General features: G+C 41.4%; 1 protein-coding gene across 2 annotated transcripts in view; it reads right to left on the reverse strand.

The window, feature by feature from the left end:
• LOC132830459 (cullin-9) overlaps positions 1 to 25,203 on the reverse strand; it is a 193,471-nt gene that overhangs the window by 165,299 nt on the left and 2,969 nt on the right. For both annotated transcript variants that reach the window (XM_060848204.1, XM_060848195.1), the window contains exon 2: positions 8,156 to 8,800. In XM_060848204.1, coding sequence (XP_060704187.1) covers positions 8,156 to 8,789 — 634 coding nt within the window. In that variant the 5' untranslated portion in view covers positions 8,790 to 8,800. The remainder of the gene's footprint in view (positions 1 to 8,155; positions 8,801 to 25,203) is intronic.

Here is a 25,203-nt window from a genome sequence, read left to right on the forward strand (position 1 = left end):
CTCCTGTACATTGAAGCTGCAATTCAGGTTCCCATTCCCCTGAATTAGTTTAAACCCTCGCAAAGAGCATTAGCAAAGACCCCACCAAGATATTGGTTCAGATGTAGACCATCCTGTTTGTAGAGGCCCCATCTACCCCAGAATGAGCCCCCATTATCCAGGTATCTGAATCCCTCCCTCCTGCACCATCCCTGCAGCTTGCTCTCCCTGTTCCTCGCCAGCACATAGTACAGGTAACAAACAAGATATCAACTTTGTTTTAGCTCGAAGCTTCCATCTCAGCTCCTTGAATTTCTGAAATGTGAGGTGATTCACTTTCAAAGCAAAAACAATGCAGTAGATTACTACCAGAATGGCTGTAAATTGGGACAGGGGTGAGAGGAGTGGGACACGGGTGCCCTTCTGCACCAGTTGAGGTAGGTGTGCAGATGCAGCAGGTGGTAAAGGCGGCAAATGGTATGTTGGCCTTCATTGCAGGAAGTTGCCAGTACAGGAGCAGGGATGTGTTGCAGTTATACAGGGCCTTGGTGAGGCCACACATAGAATAGTGTGTAATTTTGGTCTCCTTTTCTGAGGAAGGATGCTCTCGCTGTCAAGCAAAGGCTTATCAGGCTGATTCAGGGGATGGCAGGACTGATGCATGAGGAGAGGTAGACTAGGTAGGATTGTCGTCACTGGGGTTCAAAACAAGTTAGGCAAGGAATCTCAGAGACTTATAAAATTCGAACAGGTCGAGACAGGGTAGATGCAGAGAAGATGTTCCCAATGATCGGTGTGCCTAGAACCAGGATTCACAGTGAGGATTCAGGACGGACAATTTAGGATGGCGACGAGGAGACATTTCTTCACCGAAAGAGCATTGTGCCTGTAGAATTAATTACCGCAGGATGTAGTTGATGCCAATACATTGAAAGTACTCAAGAGGTGGCTAAACGTAGCAATTGGGGTGAACGGAATCCAAGTTTATGGGCAGAAAGCAGGACTTGGTAATTGAGGTGAATGATCAGCCATGATCGTGATGAATGGCACAGCAGGCTCAAAGGGCCGAATAGCCTGCTCCTACATTTCTACGAACATACCATTGTAAAGCAATCTTTACAGTGCTATATCACAAGTCATTTGAGAAGGCTCCAAACCCTGGCTTCTTTTAGGTTGGAGGTTGCATGAAATTTTTGCTCTATCAGTCTAACACTCTTTGTACTGCTAAACTTATACTGAGCTTTAAATAGATTGCTATTATGTCCTAAGTCACATGAATGCTTGACTCATTAAAAATTTTCCTCTAGTGTTTGCTAGAACGAGACACTTTACACAAAAACACCATGACATATAGTTCTACTGTGTGCTTCCAGCACTTTCTGGTTTTATTCCCAGTTAACAGCATTTTGCTTTTATCACAGAACTGCATAACTTACTCTGGCTGAGTGTCTGTTTGGCATAAGGTTGACTATATTTTTTTTAAAAATCAAGCTCAAAGTTCATGCAATTAAGACTTGGAACGACATTTGTAATAACATTTGATTTGCCAATATTCTTAAGTCTTGAGATTTTTAGCATAGGCTTCAGAATACAGGAGTTTAACTTTGTTTGTAACGTTTTTTGAACTGAAATCCGTCCACACTGGATTGAATCTCTTGCCGTTGCTAAACTCTGGCATGTTTTATGGTGCACTTGTAAGGATTGCTGCTAGAAATAGCAGCTAATATATGGAAGATAAACAAGTTCCGAGAGAGGGAACTCCATTTTCTAAGAAGCTGACTAGAACCAGTGCATGCAGCTTTTCATTATAAATGGATTTGCACACCTACTTCAGGAGGCAAATGCAAGAACCATATTATTCTACAAAACCCATTCAATAAACTTTTACACAATTTGGGACAGAATTAATAGTCACAAGGACAAATGTGGGTTAATTAGAAGGATCCAGCAGACAAATGAAGGTCAATGTGGAGAACTGAGGGGTGATACATCTTGGTAGGAACATGGTGTGAAAACATCACATAACAAATACTACTCTAAAAGAGAGAGCAAGAGCACCAGCTTGAAATTTAAAAGTGGTGATTATGAGTTTTTAATAAAGAATTAACCAAGTATTGGCCCTTTTGAGAGTTAGAGAACTATCCTGTTAAATAAGGAAATGGCAGGCTCAAAAGGGCCAAATAAGTTCCTCCTGCTCGGAGTTTGTTTCCACATTTCTACCAGTTCAACAGGTATCTTGCATCAGTCTTCACCATTCGGGATTCAAGTATTATCCCAGAAATGGCAATCAATCAAGAACTGCAAAGATTCTGATCAAACTTCATCCTAGTGTCTTAAAAGTAGTTTGTGAGATTGTTGATGCACTGGTTTTAATTGCCCAAAGAGTCTCTCAATTATAGGTCTGTCCCACTGCATTGGAAGATATTACTGTAACTCTTTTATTCAAAACAGCAGCAATACAGAAAGCAGGAAACAACAGGTTTGTTAGCTGAATATCTGTCAAAAGGGAAAATGTCAGAAGATCTGGATAAGTTCAAGATGATCAGACAGAGTCAATGTGTTTGTAAAAGGGAAATCATGTTGGATCAATCTAATGTAACGGAGCAATTTATTTCTTCCACAGGGGAAGTATGTCTTTGAAACTCTTCCTGTAAAAGTGGTGGAAGAGGAGCCCTTAAATATTTTTAAGGCAGAGGTAGATATATTCTTTAACAGAGGGCTGAAAGGTTAAGCAGGAATGTGGATTTTAGGCAAGTATTGTTCAGTGACAATTTTATTGAATGGTGGTGCAGGCTTGAAGAAGGCTCTTCCTTTTTCAACAAATGCCACCATTCCATTAACCTTCCTAATAGCTTGATGCACCTCGGCAGAGCTCCTCAGGTGACATCAGGATTGAAACGTGACATGGGCAAATGGAAGCTGCTGAGGGGGTGTGTACAGACGGTGAATATTCATACTACCATTGTTGTGTACAGTTTGTAAAGTCCTTATTTTATGGTCTGCAGTTTGCAACAGCTATGTTTGTTTTAATGAGGTCAAAAGGAAGAGGAGCCCTAAAGTAATTGATATTATTTGGTTTGAAGAGCCCTTCAAAGGGATAACTCATGACAAGAGAGTTTAAATATGTAGTTTGTTCTTCCTGCTCTATATGGGAAGCCAGTCACATTTCCAGCATGTGTACAGGAAGTGTCTCCAGCTGCAGCTTCTGGAAGCCTGAGTTTTGAAGTTGGAAAAGCAGCTGGGAAAACCATGAAACATCTGTGATGCTGAGAATATCATGCATACCATGAACAGAGGGGTAGTCACACGATAAACAAAGACTCCACAGGCAGAAAGGGAGCAGGTGACCATCAGGCAGAGTAAAAGGACTCCTATGACTACTGCCCTACAAAACAGACAGGCCACTTTAGATTGTGTTGTGGGTAAAAGGCCTCTCAGGGGAAAGCAGAAGCAACCAAATCTGTTGCACCAAGTTGACTCTGGAAGAGGTGGACAAAGTGTGGGAATGCAACAGTTATTGGGGAAGGGCTAATGGCATGGTGCCCATCATTAGGTAAAACAATGACTGCAGATGCTGGAAACCAGATTCTAGATTAGAGTGGTGCTGGAAAAGCACAGCAGTTCAGGCAGCATCCGAGGCCAATCATGACCAATGGCATAAGTTTAAACAAAAAAGGGATGAGGTCCTAAAAGTTAAACAGTGTTAGAAAGCAAGTTGAAAAATGGGACTTTAGGATTTGTACCAATGCCACGTGCTAATCAGAGTAGAATAGCAAGATCTAAATCAGATGAATACTTGGCTGAGAAGATGGCTCAAGGTGGAGGGTTTCAGTTTCTTGAGACTTTGGGACCAATTATAGGGAAGGTGGGACCAGTTCAAACTGGACAGGATCAGGACTGATTTCCTCAGGCAAGTATTTGTTAGTGTAGTGAGGAGGATGGAAATTCAAATGGCAGGGACATGGGAACCTAAGTAAGGTAACAAGAGGAAGGCAAACAAGGCAGGCAATAAAAAAAAGGGACAGTAAGATGCAAAAATAATAGACAGAGTAATCAAAAGGCAATGTGCAAACAGGACCACAGTACCAAAGGTAGGATGACTAGAAGTGGTTAAAAAAAATGGCTCTCAAAGAACGAATCATTCAGAATTAGACAGATGAATTAATAGCGCAAGTATGATTTTGTAACCATTACAGAGACTACCAGAACTAGGAACTTAACATTCAGAGATATTTGACTTTTCAGGGAGAAAGGAGGGAAGGAAAAGTTGGTGAGGTATCACTGTTAATAAGAGATGAAATGAGCACAGTTGTTGGAGACTATCTAGGCTCGGAATCTAAAACCTGAATACAGGCCGAGATGACTAGTTGTTGTCAAGAACATCTCTTCAGCGGTTGTTCCTAAGAATGTAGCTGGCAACAAGATGGCTCCTCGATGCAAATAACATGACAAAATGGCTTCTAGGCAGCAAACTTACAATTTTGCTCAAACTGCATCAAATGGCTTTGAAGTTACTAACTGCTAATTCTGCTATAGTTGCATAAGTGACTAACCACAGCCTGCTTCAATAGAGATTAGCAGACAACGCGCCCTTTAAAGCATAACATGATAAGACATTACTGGCCAACCTAACTGACCTTCAGATTCAGGTGCAATGACTCGGTTAGTGAGATCAGGGTGGCCTGACTGTTGGAAAATAAAGTTAGTTCCCAGGAAATATCACTGGACTAAATAACTGTCAAATACAGCAGTATATTGTACTAACTGGTAATTGTCTGAATGTACAATACAATCATGACCTGTACCCTTCTTTAAGAAAAGTATAAGAATGTCTTTGCATTAAGCCATGTGTGCAGCTCCTCAGAGGAAATCGGAAGTACACAACCTCTGTTTATTCGGAGGCTCTGTACCCGGCCGTATGAAGAAATAAAGAATGAAGTCTTAAAGAACCAGACTGATTGTGAGTACTTATTGACCGATCACGGAACAGAGCCCCCCAGTTCTTCAGGAATGGTGTATAGCTCATTTGGATGGAAGTAAGTAACAGCAAGGGAAAGAGACACTGGTAGGCGTAGTGTATTGACTCCAAACAGCAGACACTGTAGGACAGGTATAAATTGATAAATAACAGCAACATGTAAAAAGAATAAAGCAAATTGTGGAAGAAGCTAAATGCGGAAAAAGCTTTTCACCCAGACTACGTTGGGAGCCTGGAATGCACTGCCTGGGAGAGTAGTTGAGGTGAGAAATCTCACAGTCTTTAAAAACTACTTCAATGAGCACTTACATTCAAGGCTATGGGCCTAGTGTAGAGAGTAGTACATTTTTGACAGTACAACTTGATGGTCTGAAAGGCCTCACCATATTGTATGACTATGATACTGTGAGCAGTTCTAGTCCTTTATTTAAGGAAAGGCATCATTTCATCAAAAGGCAAACCAGAGAAAGTTCACTAGGTTGATCGCTAGTATGAAGGGATTCCTTAAGGAGCAAAGGCAAAACCGGTTGGGATTCTACTACCTAGAGTTTAGAAGAATGAGGGGTAATCTCAAAAATGTACAGGCTTAAGGGGCTTGAACAGGGTAAACATTGAGAGGATGCTTCCCCTCATGGAAGAATCTAGAACCAGAGGGCACTGTCTCAGAATTTAGCAGTGCCAATTTAAGACTGAGATGAGGAGGAATATTCTTGAGGGTTAAGTGTCTTTGGAACTCCTTACCACAAAGAGCTGTGGGGGCAATCCTTATGTAAATTTAAGGCTGAAATAGGTACTTGATCAGCAGGCAAATCAAGGGTTATTGGGAAAGGGCAGGAAAGGAAACATGAGGAATGTCAGATTGGCCACAATCCTAGGTGAATGGCCAAGCAGGTTTCAGGGGCCGAATGGCCTACTCATTTTCCTCTTTCTTACCATCTACACTTTCCCACCTGTTACCATTTAAGAAATACTCAGCACATCTGCTCCTACCAAAGTGAGGGATTTCACATTTTTTCCACATTAAATTTCATCTTCATCACAACACATTCCCACTTAGCACCAACTGCAAATATGAAAATATTACTACATCTGGTTCCCAAATCTACACTGTAAACATCTCTAGCCCAATACTGATCCTTATAGTACACAACTTGTCACAGCCTGCAAACACAATCACCACTTATTCCTCCCGATGTCGTCTTTTAGCTAGTCAGTACCTCCTATTCCATGCATCCAATTTTATTAGTAACATCTTCATAGAACTCCCACAGGTTTACCAAACATGATTTTACCTTTGCATCCATGCCTCATCAGATGACCATCAACCAGGTGCCCATTTACCCCACCCTTTATAATAGATTCTGCAAGCATTCGGAGCCGCCGCTCCTACCTCAGGCAGCCAGTGAGAGCAAATACATTGGACACAATATAGTGGAAGGGCATTTGCTAACCTCCAATCCATAGGTTAAAAACGAGGACTGCAGATGCTGGAAACCAGATTCTAGATTAGAGTGGTGCTGGAAAAGCACAACAGTTCAGGCAGCATCTGAGGATCAGGAGAATCGACATTTCGGGCAAAAGCCCTTCATAAGGAATAGAGCTCTGCATGCAAGTCATTCTGAATCCATAGCATTTTGGAAGATAAGCGAAGCATGAAGTCTCTCTATAATGATCACCTTCAACACTGATGTATCAGGTCCTAGCAATTTATCAACTTTTGGACCATTTATTTCTCCAGTTCAATCTAATTCCTAATGCTAATTTCCTCAAACTCATTCTTCCTAGCCACTTGGATCTCTAGTTCTAGGAAATGTTTGGTATCTTCCTCAGTAAAAACAGTCGAGTAATTTCACTTCTCTGCCATTCTCTGTTCCATCATTATAAACGCTCATGACTCGGCCCGTAATGGAGCCACTTTCCTTTTAGCCTGTAAAAACTTAGTTTTTTTTTAAACGGTAGATTGCATTCATATTCTATTCTCCCATTCCTTAATGGTTTCTTGGTCTTTCTTTGTTCCACAAATGTCTTAATCCTCATAATTACTGCTATTTATGGCAATTTTGTAGACCTTTTCTTTTAATTTTATGCAATCCCAAACTTCCTTTGTTAGCTGCGGTTGACTAATCTTTTTAGATGTGGAGGTGCCAGTGTTGGACTAGGGTGCACAAAGTTAAAAGTCACACAAATACCACGTCAAAATCCAACAGGTTTACTTGGAAGCACTAGTGCTTTGAAAGCTAATGCTTCCAAATAAACCTGTTGGACTATAACCTGGTGTTGAGATATTTAATCTTTTTAAGAGTTATATCTTGAAGGAATGTATAGTTGCTGTAAATCACAAAAGTATTTTTAAATAGTACATTGCCCATGTACAGTCATGCCTGTTAATGCAGGTTTCCAAAGCTTTTTCAGGCCATTTCAGGCCTAGTCACCTTTTTCCAATTCATCTCAGCTAACTTGCACCCCGAACCTTCATATGTTTTCTTCAAATTCAACACCCTTGCTCCAGATTGAACTACCTCAAACACAACATGAAATATTATATTGTCACTCATGTTTAATTTTTCACAACGAGATTACGAACCCTTGATAGCCCTTCCTTCAACGGGCTCAACATTCTACTCTAGAAAACCATTCCCAATACACTTCAGAGACTTACTATTCACAGCGTGTGCTCAGCTGGTTTACACAATACTGGCTAATAGAAGTTAAAGTCTTGCACATGCAAGTTCAAACGACTACTTGTCATATTGTCAAGCATATCACTTATTACAGCACAGTCTCAGGTTCATTGATTATGGGTTTTACCTTCAACATATTGTCTAGCTCTCACCATTGTTAGCAACTAACCTGAGAATGCAACTTTAAAAAGAAGGGTTTTGTGATTTACACATGAAAGAAGTGAAACTATCACTGTATTCTAACAGATGAAAGGCTTAACAGACAATCAATTTTTTAATGTATAATTTCAGTTACATCACACTGCAAATTTTTGCTATAAATTCTGTGTTATGATCGAGCCCTCCACTATCACCTGATGAAGGAGCATTGCTCCGAAAGCTCGTGTGCTTCCAATTAAACCTGTTGGACTATAACCTGGCATTGAGAGATTTTTAACTGGGTTTCACATTAGACAGAGTTAAACCACATCATGCACACGTTAAACAAAAAAAAATTTTAAACTAAAGAACATCTTACCTGCATCATGTGAAGCGAGAGCCCGGAGCATCTTCCCAGCACTCCTGCGTGTTTGCGTTTCCTTGTTGCAGAGTAATTCCATTAGCACATCCAAAGCCCCAGTCTCTTTGAACACTCCCACCAGAGAGCCAATACTCGCATAAGCACTCAGAACATGAATTGTGTGTGAAATATTCAAGGATGAGTCTGGTCCAGATTTACGAGACATCTGTCGTCTTGCTCGTTGTACCAAATGTTTTACATCCTCCTTCATATCGAGTAACTCTACATCATCAAACGCAACATCAGAGTCTGCACTCACTGGACAAGATCTGGCACTCAGTTCCTGTTCCTCTTTCACTCTCTGACCATCTGGTTTCCGTTTCCCAAGAAGTGTAGGACAGTTGGCATATACATCTTCAGCTGACATCCACATCAATATATTATCCACTTTACTATCGCTAGATGAACTGTTTCCTCCATTACTGCTGCTGCCTCCTCCTCCTCCACTATCATCTACAGTCAGCACATTCCAGCGAATGAGATACTCTGTAAGGCCATCATACAAGCGGCGTTGGCGGATCAGCTCTTCTGGGTAAGCCTGCATTTTGGGTCCGAGCTGGACCAAAAGGTTTTTGCTGCGCCGTTCACCCATTGTGTTCGTATCTACCAAACAGAAAACAACAATTAGATTTACAGCAACGTTTTACAATTCTAAATTTAAATCAATTACATAAGAAAATGAGTCAGCTGGTCTATCTGGAATCTTGATTTGTTATACTCCTCCAGCATATTCCAGTGTTCTGAATTGGTTGGAAAAATAGGAAATAATCTGCCATCTATCATGCATCTTTTAACAATATCCTTTTCAGGGGGTTAGAATTAATACAGCTTGGAAAAAATTAGTTATCTCCTATTTCTTGCTACTGCATAATATTATTAGTTTCACTGTGGAAAGACTGACAAGCTCCCATTCTGAGATAGAAAAAAGTATAATTAAAAGTAGCTTTGAGTAGTTAAAATTTCAGTATCATCCTATGACTAACCATCCATTTCAAAAAACAGAAAAATCTGACTAACACCAATGCGCCCTAAATGGAGAGGATTGTACATTGCTAGGCTTTCTTCAGATGCCTCAGTGAACATTGTTGCACTAAATCATGCATCAACATGTTAAGACTAAAGAGCTTTGCTGTTGGATTGAGGTTCATGACTGAGTCATCGGAATTTCAGGCTGTGCACTGGTTGGCATTACAATCTGCCTCAGCAGTGAATTTTCAATGGGGAGAGGAGGAAGAGGAGAATGGGGCGGATGAAAAAATGCAAACCACTAGCATCACCATTCCGGAAAGTTATTCAATCACCTAATCAAATATACACCATTACACTCAATTTCTTCTATTCGACCAAAACACTTAAATAACCTAAAATTGTCCAGATCTAACGAACAGCCAATTTACAATGAGTCATTCTTCACAAGAAAAATAAATTCAAAAGGAAAAAGAATGGCCAATCATTAAACCTGCTGTCTGGTAAGTGAGCCTCCTGAAAGTCTTTCAGATTACCATATCTCATCAATACAGCCCGTCAGAATCACTAACTACAACAGGTCAACAAACACCTCAAAGCCAAATCTCAAAATAGGAAAACATTATCCAGAGATACAGAACAGCCTTATGGGAAAAGTTAGTAGCTTGTGGAACAACTGGGATAGTTGCAACCACAGATATAGCATGGGCTGAGGAATAGAAAATAAAGGATAATGGCTCATGGATGTTATTCTTGCGAGAGGAAAAACCAAAGTCGCTCAAGAACTCAGCCGGTCAGGCACTGTGAAGAGAAAGTTGATATTTCGGGTCAAGTGACCTTTCTTCAGAATAGATGACTCTGCTTGGTCATACTATGAATTTCTAAATACTCTATCACATCATCTCTAACAGGCTGATGTTTTCTTCATAAGACATGTTAAGCTAACCGGTCTATAGTTTATTGTCTCCTTCCAATTTGAAGTTGCTTCCCAATCCTCCAGGATGTTTCCAAAAACCAAGGATTTTTGAAAGCTGGTTGCCTGTGTATGCATACATTGTGCTCCTTTTTTTTTACTTGACCTCAAAATATTAATATAAACAGATTGAATAGAAAAGACCATAGCCGCTTATTACAGTCTCACCAAATAGCTCGATTTCTTTGGAAATAGCGTTGCTCTACTGCAACCAGCTCCAATGAATCTAACTCAAGAATGGGGGAACCCAGCACATAAGCTGGAGTATTTGCATCCAGCTTCAATCCAATTTGCCGAGTGAACAAAACTCTCAGCCTCCCGAGATCCCTGGCATCATAAAAGTCAGTCTTCAGTCAACTTCATTAACTACACAGGACATCAGGAAGTGTAGTACTGCTTTTTTCGTTGACAGTGTGGGAAATACCCCAATTACTTTTGTTTTTGTATCTGATCGGGCCATTTGTCCATGTCTAATAACATGGCCCACGAAGGTGACTTGGGCTTTGGCAAATTCACTTTTAGCTAGGTTTGCCACCAAGCCTGCCTTTCAAAGTCGATCAAACAAATCCGATAAATGCTGTAAATGTTCCTTCCACGAGTGACAGAAAATCACCAGGTCATCAATGCATACCACACAGTTGTGTAATCCGGCAATGACCATATTAGTCAGTCTCTGAAATGTGGCTGGAGCATTTTTCATACCAAATGGCATGACTTTGAACCGATAGTGTCCATTTGGTGTTACGAAAGCCGAAACTGCCTTTGCTCTCTCTAACAGAGGTACTTGCCAGTAGCCTCTGAGCAAATCCAACTTAGAAATCTAAGTTGCTTGCTCCACTTTTTTGACAGTCCTCCAACCGTGGAATTGGATATACATCAGTCTTTATAACAGCATTGTCTTTGCAATAGTCCATACAACCATCTGGCTTTGGCACCATGACTATGGGTGAGCTCCAGTCACTAACTCACTTCGATTATGCCATCTTGGAGAATGTGCTCTATCGCCTTCTGAACCTGTGCCAACTTTAGAGGGTTATGCCTAAAAGGATGTCGCTTATCAATATAGGATCTATATCTAAATCATGCACAGTTAGGTTAGCACTACCCAGTTTATTTCCGCACATCCCCCCATGTGATAGTAATAACTCTTTCAGGTCATTTCGATTTTCTTGTGGAAGGTAGCACAATTTATCCCAACTTTTGACAACTCCATCATTGACCAATTTGATTTGAGGAATGTACAATTCCGAATCCTCTGAACTTGGTTCTTCCTTCTGTGCTGTAATCATTAACACCTTCTCCTCTTGCTTTCCTTCCCTATCTAAATACCTTTCAAGCAAATTCACATGACAGATTTCTTCCTGTCTGGAGTCCTTATCAAGTAGTTCACCTCAATTTCCTCGCAATTTGATATAGTCCACTAAACGTTGCTTTTAAAGACTCCCCTGTTACTGGAAGTAACACCAATACCTTATCCCCAATTGCAAAATTGCAAATGTGTGATTTTTTTATCCACTTCCTATTTCATTGTATGTTGTGATACTTTTAAACGCTGTCTAGCCAACTCTCCAGCACTATTTAATTTGTCGCTAAAAATTGAGACGTTGTCCAAATGGGTGACCTCTAAAATCTGACATTAATTTCTCCTTAATCAGTTTTAACAGTTCTCCTACTTAATACCCATTCATTCAAATGGACTGAATTTGGTAGATTCATTCAGTGCACCTCTGATCGCAACAAATACAAATGCAATTCCCTTATCCCAATCATTTGGATAATCCTGACCATAACGTCTCAACATGGTCTTGTGTTTGATGCCATCTCTCTAGCACTCCCTGCAATTCCAGATAGTACGCAGTAGATGTGAATTGCTTTATTCCCAAGTTATCCATAACCTCCTTGAATACTCTGAACGTGAAGTTTCATACTTGATTTGACTGGATCTGTATTGGTAGTCCGTATCAAGTAAAAAAATTTTATGTTCCATAATGGGATTCCCACTTTTTGTTTGAGGTAGGGTACATACGTAATCAATCAAGACTCTTAAAAGGCTCCCAAATGCTGCAATAGGTATTACTGCCTGTGGTTTTCAGATTAGCTGACATGCATAACACATCTGGATCAGTGGGGCTGGAAGAGCACAGCAGTTCAGGCAGCATCCAACGAGCATCAAAATCGACGTTTTGGGCAAAAGCCCTTCATCAGGAATAAAGGCAGAGAGCCTGGAGAGATAAGCCTGGCTAGATTGGGGGTGGGGACAGAGTAGCATAGAGTACAATGGGTGAGTGGGGGAGGAGATGAAGGTGATAGGTCAGGGAGGAAAGGGTGGAGTGGATAGGTGGAAAAGGAGCTAGGCAGGTCAGACAAGTCCGGACAAGTCATGGTGACAGTGCTGAGCTGGAAGTTTGAAACTAGGATGAGATGGGGGAAGGGGAAAGAAGGAAACTGTTGAAGTCCATATTGATGCCTCGGGGTTGAAGTGTTCAGAGGCAGAAGATGAGGCATTCTTCCTCCAGGCGTCTGGTGGTGAGGGAGCGGCGGCGGAGGCCCAGGACCTCCATGTCCTCGGCAGAGTGGGAGGGGAAGTTGAAATGTTGGGCCACAGGGTGGTGTGGTTGATTGGTGCGGGTGTCCTGGAGATGTTCCATAAAGCGCTCTGCTAGGAGGCGTTCAGTCTCCCCAATGTAGAGGAGACTGCACCGGGAGCGACGGATACAATAAATGATATTAGTGGATGTGCAGGTAAAACCTTAATGGATGTGGAAGGCTCCTTTAGGGCCTTGGATAGTGGTGAGGGAGGAGGTGTGGGCACAGGTTTTACAGTGCATCCGCAGTCATTGTTTTTACCTTGTTGATTTTAACCCTACTGCGAATCCTCTTGCAAGGATTCCTGCCTTGAAGAAGTTTTCCTCCTTGCTCTACAAGAATCTCAGGGAGTCCCTCTCCCACTGCAACTCCCAGGTCATTTCCTACTCTCTCCCCACCGCCAACCTAGCCAAGCTAATCTCTCCACGCTTTAGTCTCTCTGCCTTTATTCCTGATAAAGGGCTTTTGCCCGAAACGTCGATTTCGCTGCTCGCTGGATGCTGCCTGAACTGCTGTGTTCTTCCAGCCACCACTGATCCAGAATCTGGTTTCCAGCATCTGCAGTCATTGTTTTTACCATGCATAACACATCTGACAAAATCCAACTACATCCTTGTGTAGTCCAGGCCAGTAAAAATGTCTTTGTATTTAGCCTGTTTTCCTCTCTCATAAATGACCTCCAAGTGGTAGCTTGTGTGCCACTCGCAGCACCTCCTTTCTATATTCTATTGGCAAAACAATTTGATGAATCTCTGCCCATTTCTCATTTGCTTGAATGTGTAATGGTCTCCATTTCCTCATTAAGACATCATTTGTTAATTAACAACACACAAGAATGCATTCACTTTCTTTCTCAGTAAATGCCTTTTGATATAACAGTTTTAACTCATCTTTCTGTTATAATTCAATCAACTTAGAGCTAAAATTACTGGCATGTTTACCTATTTGCTCCTTCTCTGTTCTACTTATCTGATCAAAGTAACACTACGTCAGCTTCCTCATCTGTGCCTTTTGATCCCTCCTGCTTTGCCATTTTGTGTGGCCCACTTTATTACAATGAATACACTGGAACCTTTTAACTTGTTTGTGCCCAAGGGTTTCTTTCTTACCCTTTGGGAAGTTATCCTTACGATAGTCACTGAGATCTACCTTTCCCTTTCCAAATGAAGAATTCTTTTTGCCCCAATTTCTATCCCTCATGGACTGAAATGGATTCTGGAAACCAAACTGTTTTAAGGACCAGCTCATAATCATCAGCCACTTCAGCTGCTAACATTGCTGTTTTCACTCTCTGCTCTTCCACATGAGTTTGCACTACTTCAGGCAGTGAATTTTTGAATGCCTCAAAAATAATTACCTCTAACTGTTGGGTCCTCTACTTTTTGTCATTTACATAAATGATTTGAATGTGAGCAGGAGGTACAGTTAGCAAGTTTGCAGAGGACACCAAAATTGGAGGTGTAGTGGACAGAGAAGAGGGTTACCTCAGATTACAACAGGATCTTGACCAGATGGGCTGAGAAGTGGCAGATGGAGTTTAATTCAGATAAATGCGAGGTGCTGCTTTTTGGGAAAACAAATTTTAGCAGGACTTAATGGTAAGGTCCTAGGAAGTGTTTCTGAACAAAGACCTTTGAGTGCAGGTTCTTAAATCCATGAAAGTAGAGTCGCAGGTAGATAGGATAGTGAAGGCGGCGTCTAGTATGCTTTCCTTTATTGGTCAGAGTATTGAGTACAGGTGTTGGGAGGTCATATTGCGGCTGTACAGGACATTGGTTAGGCCACTGTTTGAATATTGCGTGCAATTCTGGTCTCCTTCCTATCAGAAAGAGGTTGTGAAACTTGAAAAGGTTCAGAAAAGATTTACAAGGATGTTGCCAGGGTCGGAGGATTTGAACAGGCTGAACAGGCTGTTTCCCTGGAGCGCCGGAGGCTATGGGGTGAACTCAGAGGTTTATAAAATTATGAGGGGAATGGATAGGGTAAATAGACAAAGTATTTTCTGACGGGTGACCTGAGTCGTTTATAAAATCATGAGGGACCAGGTCTTTTTCCTGGGGTGGGGGGATCCAGAACTAGGGGGCATAGGTCTCTTTTATATCTTTCCCCTCTCACCCTAAACCTAAGGGGCAACTTTTCACTCAGAGGGTGGGGGTACGTGTATGGAATGAGCTGCCAGAGGATGTGGTGAAGGCTGGTACAATTGCAACATTTAAGAGGCATTTGGATGGGTATATGAATAGGAAGAGTTTGGAGGGATATGGGCTGGGTGCTAACAGGTGGGACTAGATTGGGTTGGGATATCTGGTTGGCATGGACGGGTTGGACCAAAGGGTCTGTTTCCATGCTGTACATCTTTATGACTATCATAGGTTTGCTCGATTTTTAAAGCTCTTATCCATCTGTCAAACTTAACATTGGTTTGACCTGGGTCCCTCAGATTTCTGAAAAGTTGTCTACAGGCTTCTGGTACAGGCTCTAACGCACTTATAATGACTTTCTTCACCTCATACTCCCCAGATACCACCTCCGAAGTGCTGTGGATACCTCACTAGCCCTACCTACAAGTTTCATTTGGATCAACAAAACCCACATTGCCACTGGCCACTGAATTTTTTTAGCCACCTTTTCAAATGAGATCAAAAATGCTTCCACATCTTTCTCATCAAATTTAGGCAATGCGTGAACATACTCAAACAGTTTCTCACTCGGCTTCTGGCAACCAGGGGCTTGCTCATCCTCACTCTTCCTCTCGAAGCCTTTCCTCAGCCTTCATCTCCAGCCGTTTGTGCTGACTTTGCTTTTTAAAACGTCACTTTTTTAAGTTCAAACACTTTTCTTCTGCTGCTCTCTTCTTCCCCCTCCTTTTTTAAACATAACAAACTTTCATTTCTGCTGCCCTTTCCTTATCCCTTGCCTCTAACTCAACCTGCTTCATTTGCAATCGAATTCTTTCCATCTCTATAGATTCCGATGGTTTCTCCAGCAAGTTTAAATGCTGAGCTACTGCTGTAATTATCTCTCTTTCCTCACAGAGGCAGGCAGTTCCAATTCCAGCTACTCTGCTAATTCTTGTAACTTAGTCTTATTCATTATTTGCAAAATTTCCAGTCGCCACATCCAACTTACGGCGACTGAAAGAGCCATTACTATCCCAAGTTTTGTCTACCCAACCAAACCAACACATGAAATAAAGACGCTAGCATCTACCATTTACGATTTAAAATTCTGCAAAGAGCCCCCAACCTGTTATGGACTAGGCCAGACCACTCAAAACATTTTTAAGCAGGCAGTCCAGACCATACCTTTGCAATTTGTTTCTATAAGTGTACATTGAACATTACCCGGATTAAGTTAGCAAGGTTGACTACTAGATTTTAAAACAGACAAAAATTATTCACAAAATTACAGAATGAAACACAAAGAACAGAATAAAGAACCCTTCTAGAACTCAACCTCTGCAACTAGACTTAGTTATGCTATTCAGAATACACACAACAGTCCCAATGAACAAACCCCCTTTAAAATCCGTGCAGACACACACACACCCAGGCGCAGGCATACACACACACACACATCCAGGCAGGGAGAGCGCCAGGGTTTCAACATAGCTCCCTGTTGAACTTCCCAGTTCAAGACAACTAAAACTACTCAACTCAGCTAAAGAGCTGACCATTCTCCTTTCATTATACAGGTCACTTCTAAAACATGACCACTTTGGCCTGATGCCTCATCTGTTTACATATAAATAAAACGCCTCAAAATCCTTTTCATCTCTGTACCAATCCAGAATGATCGGAGCCTGGCCTGGTTTATCACCCCTTTGAAAAAATATCAAAGGCAGAGTCTCCTTGAGCCAAGGAACAGCTTTTAGTTAAAAAGGGACTAGCTTTGTGACAACACAAACCCTCAAGTCCTTTGAAATGCTTTCAAAAACAATGAGATTTACCAAACAACTTAAACCAAATACAATTTTTTTTTGTTACTTCTTCCAGGTCAAAGGTCTTCACAGTGTTGCATCTGTGTGCCACTGGAGGTGTGTGTGTATGTGGTGCCAATCAAATGGGCTGCTCTGGTCTGGATGATGTGGAGCTCAGAGTGTTGTTGGAGCTACACTCATCCAGGAAGGCGGGGAGTATTCCATCACACTGATGACCTGCGGCCTGTAAATGGAGGACAGGCTTTTGCAGTTTTTTTGGGGGGGGGGAAAAAGGAAATGGGACGGGACGGGAGAAGTGGGGTTGCAGGACTCCTAGCCGACCCTCTGGCCTGCTCTTGGTAACTGGCTAATACAGTTCCTGGTTATTGATGATTCAGGATGTTAACTCTGGGGATCATGATGGCAATGTTACCGACTGCTCAGGCTTTTTGCAAGACCCCTGCTGATTTGTTTGGCCATGATCATCCCAAACCTGAATATCCAGGTCTTAATGCAGGTAGGAACTGACTGCGTCAGTATCACTCAAAATACTGTGATACAGTACTAAACTTACACAATTTTGAAATGCGCAAGGCAGTTTGCTGTTTCTAATTTAGAAGTTCATAATGAGCATTAAAAAAACCCTTTATTTGGGTATACTTGGCAAAAGTATTTCACACTACATGTAATGTTTACTGGTACTGGGTTCTTCATATAAATTATGAAGATGAGAATTTGCTCACTGAAACTTGAACTTTGACATGCCTGACTCAGATGGAGCCTTGTGTCTGTAAGCAGATGTCTTGATGTGTAACACCCTATCTTCAGTGGGATGTTTAAATTAAGTTGCAACAAGCACACTGCACGCCCCACCATCACATTGTAACTACATGTTTAAAAAGCAAACACTGCACACTTCTCAGTTCAGAATGCTAGATTTGATTAATTGATCCCACCATAATGATTTGAACATGCTGTCCAAGATACGAACTGAACATCAACAATCTCAAGGCCTTTTATGGCATATGGCAATCATTTCTCTCCCCAGATACATTTCTGCTCCCTATCCAATCAGACAAAAATAATTACAGGCATTTCTACCTCAAAAATAAGCTTGCAGATATTATCCAGGAACTGATCCAAACAAAGTTTCTCAGGCTACCCCTGAAATACTAGATCCCAAACAAGGTCAATGCATTTGTATTACCTTTTGTTGCTTCCTCCCAACACCTCACCCTTCACTCAAACATTCAATCAGTCAACAAAAGCCATTTTAAAATTTGACAATAACAAGTATAATGCTAGCAGTTAGGAGAAAGTGAGGACGACAGATGCTGGAGACCAGAGTAGAAATATGTGGTGCTGGAAAACACCACATAATGCTAGCAGTTACCTAATTCGACTGCCCACATGCTTTCAAACAAAAAAAGGATGCAAGGTTCAATATCAGAAATTAAAAGCAAAGTCTCATTGAACTCCAGCAGAATAATACAATAAAAAAAATCTTGAAACTATTATTCCTTTCTAATTACCAAGTAAAAAGTACATTATTTCTAATATTATCTCATGGAATGAGAGGGTTAATGGTTGGGCCAATACTTACTGCCCATCCTAATGTGTCCTCAAGAAAGTAGTGGTGAGGAGGGGGTACCCAGATCGCTGTTAGGGTTCTCGGGTTTTGATCCAATAATAGTGAAGGAATAGTGATGTACTCCCAAGTCAGAATCTCTCCATGCTTCCAGCTCACTGCCTTAATTCCTGAAGGGCTTTTGCCCGAAACGTCGATTTCGCTGCTCGTTGGATGCTGCCTGAACTGCTGTGCTCTTCCAGCACCACTAATCCAGAATCTGGTTTCCAGCATCTGCAGTCATTGTTTTTACCTAGTTTTTCCCAAGTCAGGATGGCGAGTCATCTGAAGAGAAATAAGAACTAGGAGCAGGAATAGGCCATCTGGCCCTTCAAGCCTGCTCCACCACACAGTAAGATCATGGCTGATCTTTGCGTGGCCTCAGCTTCACTTACTGCCCTCTCACCATAACCCTTAATTTCTTCAGGTTTTTTGGAACAATCTTAGCTTTAAAAAGATTTACTGTGGTGTCAACTACTTCACTGGCAGGGAATTCCATAGATTCACAACCCTTTGGGTGAAGAAGTTCCTTCTCAATTCGGTCCTAAATCTGCTCCCCCTAATTTTGTGGCTGTGCCCTCTCGTCCCAGTTTCACCCACCAGTGGAAATACCCTCTCTACTTCTATCTCATCTATTCCCTTCGTATATTTCTATATGATCCCCACTCATTCTTTTAAATTCCAATGAATATAATCACAGTCTACTCAATCTCTCCTCATAAGTCAAACCTCTTAACTCTGGAGTCAACCTCATGAACCTCCACCGAATCCCCTCTCGCGCCAGTACATCCTTTCCCAAGGAGACCAACACTGCACACAGTACTCCAGATGTGGCCTCACCAGCACCCTATACAGTTCCAACATAACCTCCCTGCTATTAAACTCGATCCCTTTAGCAAAGAAAAGGCAAAATTCCATTTGCTTTCTTAATCATCTGTTGCACCTGCAGACCAATTTTATGTTATTCATACACAAGGACACCCAGGCCCCCCTGCACAGCAGCATGCTGTATCTTTTTTACCATTCAAATAATTGTCCTTTTTAATGTTATTCCTACCAAAATAGATGACTTCACATTTATTAACGTTGTATTCCATCTGCCAGACTTTGGCCACTCACTCAAAACATCTACGTTCCTTTGTAAAGTTTCAGTCTTCTGCACACTTTGCTCTGTCATCTTAGTGTCATCTGCAAACTTTGACATCGTACATGGTCCCCAACTCCAAATCATTTATGTAACCTGTGAATAATTGTAGTCACAACACTGATCCCTGAGGCATACCCCTAGTTACGGTCTGCCAGCCAGAATAGTAGTCATTTATCCCCACTTTTTGCTTCCTGTTAGTTAAGCAATCCTCTATCCATGCTAATACTTCACCCAAAATGCCATCCATCCTTATGCAGCAGCCTCTTATGCACGACCTTGCTGAAGGCCTTTTGGAAATCTAGGTACACCATATCCACTGGGTCCCCATTGTCCCGTGCTCATAATGTCTTCATAGAACTCCAAAAGCTTAGTTAAACCTGACCTGCCCTTCATGATCTCATGCTGTGTCTGCCCAATGGGACAACTTCTATCTAGATGCCTTGCTATTTCTTCCGTGATAACAGACTCAAGCATTTTCTCTACTACAGAAGTTAAGTTAACCGTATATTTCCCCATCTTTTGTCTATTGCCCTTTTAAAATAGTGGCATCACATTTGCAGTTTTCCAATTGGCTGGAACTGCCCCAGAGTCCAGTACATTTTGGAAATAACCACAACTGCATTTGCTATTTCTTCTACCATCTCTATTAGCACGCGGGGATAGATTCCATCAGGGCCAGGAGTCTTGTCTATCCTTAGCTCCATCAGCTTGCCCAACACTACCTCTTTCGTAATAATGATTGTTTCTAGGTCCTCACCTACATTTGTCTCCTTGTCAATTACTGGCATGGTATTAGTCTCCTCCACTGAAGACAGACACAAAATACCTATTCAATGCCTCAGCCATTTCCTCATATCCTATTACTAAATCCTCCTTCTCATCCTCTAAAGGACCAATGTTTACTTTAGCCGCTCTTTTCCGATTTATATATTTATAGAAATTTTTGCTGTCTTTATATTCTGTGCTAGTTTTTTCCTCATGTTCCATCTTACTTTTCTTTATAGCTCTTTTTGGCATAGCATCAGCACAACATCGAAGGCCAAAGGGCCTGTACTGTGCTGCAATGTTCTGTGTTCGATATTCTATGTTCTATGTTCAAACAGGCCACAAGTACACAGGGATCCTGAGCATGAGCAACAGAATGAGGCTCTTCCCACTTGTCTGCAGAACACTGGGATAGAAATTCTTACAACCAGGGTAATTTAACCAAGATGGAAACACCATATGCTACAGGGAACTGACTGATGAAGCAATCATGGCTATAGTATATTCTTCAACTGAGGAAACCAATGTCTGCTCATTTAGTGAAACAGAGAAAGCAGGAGGAGGCCATTCAGCCTGTCAGGTCTGCTGTGTCAGTCATCACAGCTGATCAATTTAGTAGCCTGCCCTGCTTTTCCCCTATATCCTCTGACCCCTTTAGTCCCACTTCTTGAAACCTTACAAGATGTTGGCCTCGACTGCTTTCGATGATAGCAAATTTCACCAACTCCTCACTCACACCATTTCTTCTCATCTCAACCCAAATTTTTTACCCTACATTCTCAGAGTCCGACCCCTGAATCTGGACTCCCAAATCAGGAACATCCTTCCTGCATCTACCCTGAGTAGTCCTTGTTTCCTTGAGATCCCTCCTCATTCTTCTCAACTCCAGTGAATAAAATCCTAACCGATTCAATCTCTCCGCCTGCCACCCTAGGTATCAGAATCAAAAATGTTGGTGCTGGAAAAGTGCAAGTCAGGCAGCATCAAAAGAGCAGGAGAATCAATGTTTCGGGTATAAGCCGCTCATCAGGAATGCCTGACATGTCGATTCTCCTGTTCCTCTGATGCTGCCTGACCTGCGCTTTTCAGCGCCAACCTTTTGACTGATCTCCAGCATCTGCAGTACTCACTTTCTCCATTCCAGGTATCAGTCTGGTAGATCTTTACTGCACTACCTCTACATAAGAGCATCCATCCGCAGGAAAGATTATAAGTGCACATAATATCTTAGGTATGGTCTGCAGCAAGAGACATCTCTACTCCTTCACTCAAATCCTCTTACTGTGAGAGTCAATATACCATTTGTCTACATGACCCCTTGCTGCACCTGCATGCTTACCTTCAGTGACTGGTGTTTGAGGTCACCGAGGAGTTTTTGCACACTTCTCTCAATTTATAGCCAGACAATAATCAGTCGATCTGCTTTTCTTCCCAAAGTGGATAACATCATATTTATTCCCATTATACTTCATCTGGCATGCATTTGCCCAGTACTCAAGCATCTCTGCACCTTCCTCACAGTTCACCCTTCCACCCAAATACAAATCAATTTGCAGAATCACATCCTGGAATGACTCTTGAGTCCAGGCAGTATGTTGATAAATTCTATTCCATTGGTCATGGGTTTGGAGGGGGAGGGGGGGGGGGGGGGGGGGGGGGGGGGGGGGGGGGGTGGTGGTCCTTGTGCGGCTCTTGAGCCCACTCCTAGACCCGCAAAATTAACCACAGATTTGGGAGGTTTCCCAAGGGACAGAAGTTGTCCTCGACCTGGAGATCACTGGCATTCCTTTCACTTATTCCTTTTCAGGAAGTCCTTTCGCTAGTAGGCATTCTCAAAGATTTGTGTCCCTTCATACAGGAACTTCCTCCAAATCAGTTTCTTTTGAACAAGGGTCTCCCACACAATGACATTTTTGTTGCATTTCTTGAGAAACCTTCAGGGAGTTTTGGAAATGCTTCAGTTGTCGTCTTCTGCTTCAAGCTCAATGTTCTGCATTTTAGATGTTATAGGAAGGCTAGAGAGGTGAGTGGCATTTTTGACTAAGGAAAATATTATTACTGTAATTAGAGAAGATATTTCTGAGGGATCATTTAGTGAAAACATATGGGTGGAAAATAACAATGGGATGATAACCTTGATGATATTGTACAGTCACCACCCCCCCCCACCCCCCACAATAGTCAGACAGAAATGGAGATTCAAAAATGTAGATATCTATCAAAGATCTGTAAGAATAACAAGGCTGTAATAGTAGGGAATTTTAATTTTCAAAACATCGACTTGGACTACCATATTGGTTAAGGTTAGATAGTGAAGAATTTGTTAAATGTGTTCAAGAAAAGCTTCTTTGTCAGTATGCAAGTGATCTTACTAGAGAAGGAGTAAAACCTTCTCTTGGGAAATAAGGCAGGCTAAATGACTGAAGTGTTAGTAGGGGAACATGAGACTAGTAAGCATAATATATTTTTCCATACTATTTCAAAACTAATAATAATAAGTATTCCATATAAATTAAAGTTCTTAACTGAATTAAAGCAAATTTTAAGGGTATGAAACAAGAACTTCCAAAAGTTGATTGGAGTAGACTGCTTGCAGGTAAAGGGACAACTGACAAGTGGAAGACCTTCAAAGTGCGATAATGAGAGCTCAGAATGTTTCTGTTAGAGTGAAAGGCAAGGTTAGTAAGATTAGGGAGCAATGGATGAAAAAAGATAATGAAGTTCTAGACAAGAATTTTAAAAATCATATTAGATATAGACGACGGAGAGCAACTGGATCACTTGAAGAGTTTAGGGGCATTCTTAAGGGGGAAATCAGGAAATCAAAGAGAGGGATACAAGATAGCCTTGGCAGATATGGTAAAAGATAATCCAAAAAGATTCTAAAAATTAAGAGCAGGAAAGCAAATAGAGAGCGAGTAGGACCACTTAAACATCAACAAGGTTGTCTTTGTGTTGAGCCTCAGGAAATGAGAGTGATATTAAATGAATGTCACGGTTGTGGGTATGTTCACTGAGCTGGGAAGTTGATTTGCAGATGTCTCGTCCCCTGTTTAGGTGAAATCTCAGTGCTTTAGAACCTCCTGTGAAACGCTGCTGTGCTGTCTCTTCTGGAATTTATTTGGTTCCATTCCTGTTGCTTCCAGGTGCCAGTTCCAGTTTGTTCATGGTACTGACCGTTATATTAAGTCTCGGTCTGTGTGTTTGTTGATGCAGTTCATCTGCAAATCAATTTCCCAGCTTGGTGAACTTACCACAACGACAAAAACCAGCACAAAAGCCACAAAGTTTTACGCAAACCTTGAATATTAAATGAATATTTTGCATTAGATTTTTACTACAAAGGGAGAAACATAGGCAAGGGAACTCAGGGAAATACATATTGATGTTTTGAAATCAGTCCACGTTACACAAAGGTTTTAGAAGACAAAGATAAATAAATCTTTAGGACCTGATCAAATGTATCCCAGAATGGTGGGAGAAGTTAGGAAGGAAATTGCAAGGATATAAATAGAAATATTTGTATTTAGAAACATGGGTGAAGTACCAGAGAGTGGCTAATGTTGGGCCGAGAAACTATTGACCTGAGAGCCTGACAGCTGCGGTGATTAAGATGTTGGAGGTGATTCTGAAAGATAGGATTTGCACACATTTGGAGAGGCAAGAATTGATAAGGGATAATCAACATGATATTGTGCAAGGAAAATCATGTCTCACAAACCTGATTGAGTTTTGAAACGAAGTAATCAAACAGATTGATGAGGACAGAGCGATAGACTTTGTTTACTTAGACTTTAGTAAAGCCTCTGACAAGGTTCTGCATGGTAGACTAATGAGTAAAGTTAGATCATATGGAATTCAGGGTGAGCTTGCCTAATGGCTATAAAATGAGTTTTATGGTGGTGGAGGGTTGTTTTTCAGACTAAAGGCCTGTAACTAGTGGTGCTCCATAGGGTCCACTTTTGTTTGTCTTTCTGTAAATGATTTGGATAAGAATATAGCAGGCATGGTTACTATGTTTGTAAATGACACAAAGATTGGTGGCATAATGGACAGGGAAGGTGGTTATCTAAGGTTAAGAATTCTTGATCAATTAGGTGAATGGGCTGAGGAGTGGCAGAAAGAGTTTAATTTGGATAAATGCAAGGTATTGCATTTTGGTAATACAAACAATGACAAGGCTTATACAATTCATAGTAATGGCCCTGGGTGGTGTTGAAGAACAGAGACACCTCTGAGTGAGTGTACATAATCCTTTGAAATTTGCATCATAGATAGACAAGGTGGTTAAGGCAGCATTTATCTGCTTGCCTTCATTGCTCAGACCTTTGCGCACAGGAGTTTGGACATGATGTTGAAGTTGTACAGGACATTGGTGAGGCCTCTTCTGGAGTACTGCATGCAGCTCTGATCACCCACTTATAGGCAGGATATTATTAAACTGAAGAGGGTTCAAAAATATTTACCAGGATGTTGCCAGGAATGAAGGGTTGAGATATAAAAATAGACTGGAAAGACACTTGACATTTTCACTGCAGCATAGGAGGTTGAGGAGTGACCTTCTTGAGGTTTATAAAATCATGAGGGGGCATATTTTTTAAGGTCAGAGGAGAAAGATTTAAAAAAGGACAAGTGCAACTTTTCTTTTTAAAAATAAAGTGTGGTCCCCATATGGAATGAATTGCCAGAGAAAGTGGTGGATGTAGGTATTGTTACATTTAAAAGACATTTGAATAAGTTCATAAATGGGAAAGCTTTGGAGGGATATGGACCAAGTGCAGGCAAGTAGGGCTAGTTTAGTTTGTGAACATGGTCAGTGTGAACTGGTTTGACTAAAGGGTCTGTTTCTATGCTCTATGACTCTGAGGGCCTCCCTTGAGCTAGGTGAAGATAGTTTGCTTGGGCAATTAAAACTCAAAACATCCTCAGCATGTGGCATCTAAGGATGAGAGTCTTCAATGACCATGACATCCTCACTGGAAGCCAATGTACACCATGTCAGAATTATTACCCTCAACAACTC

This window comes from Hemiscyllium ocellatum, chromosome 3 (genome assembly GCF_020745735.1).
Source record: "Hemiscyllium ocellatum isolate sHemOce1 chromosome 3, sHemOce1.pat.X.cur, whole genome shotgun sequence".
NCBI classification, from domain to species: Eukaryota; Metazoa; Chordata; class Chondrichthyes; order Orectolobiformes; family Hemiscylliidae; genus Hemiscyllium; species Hemiscyllium ocellatum.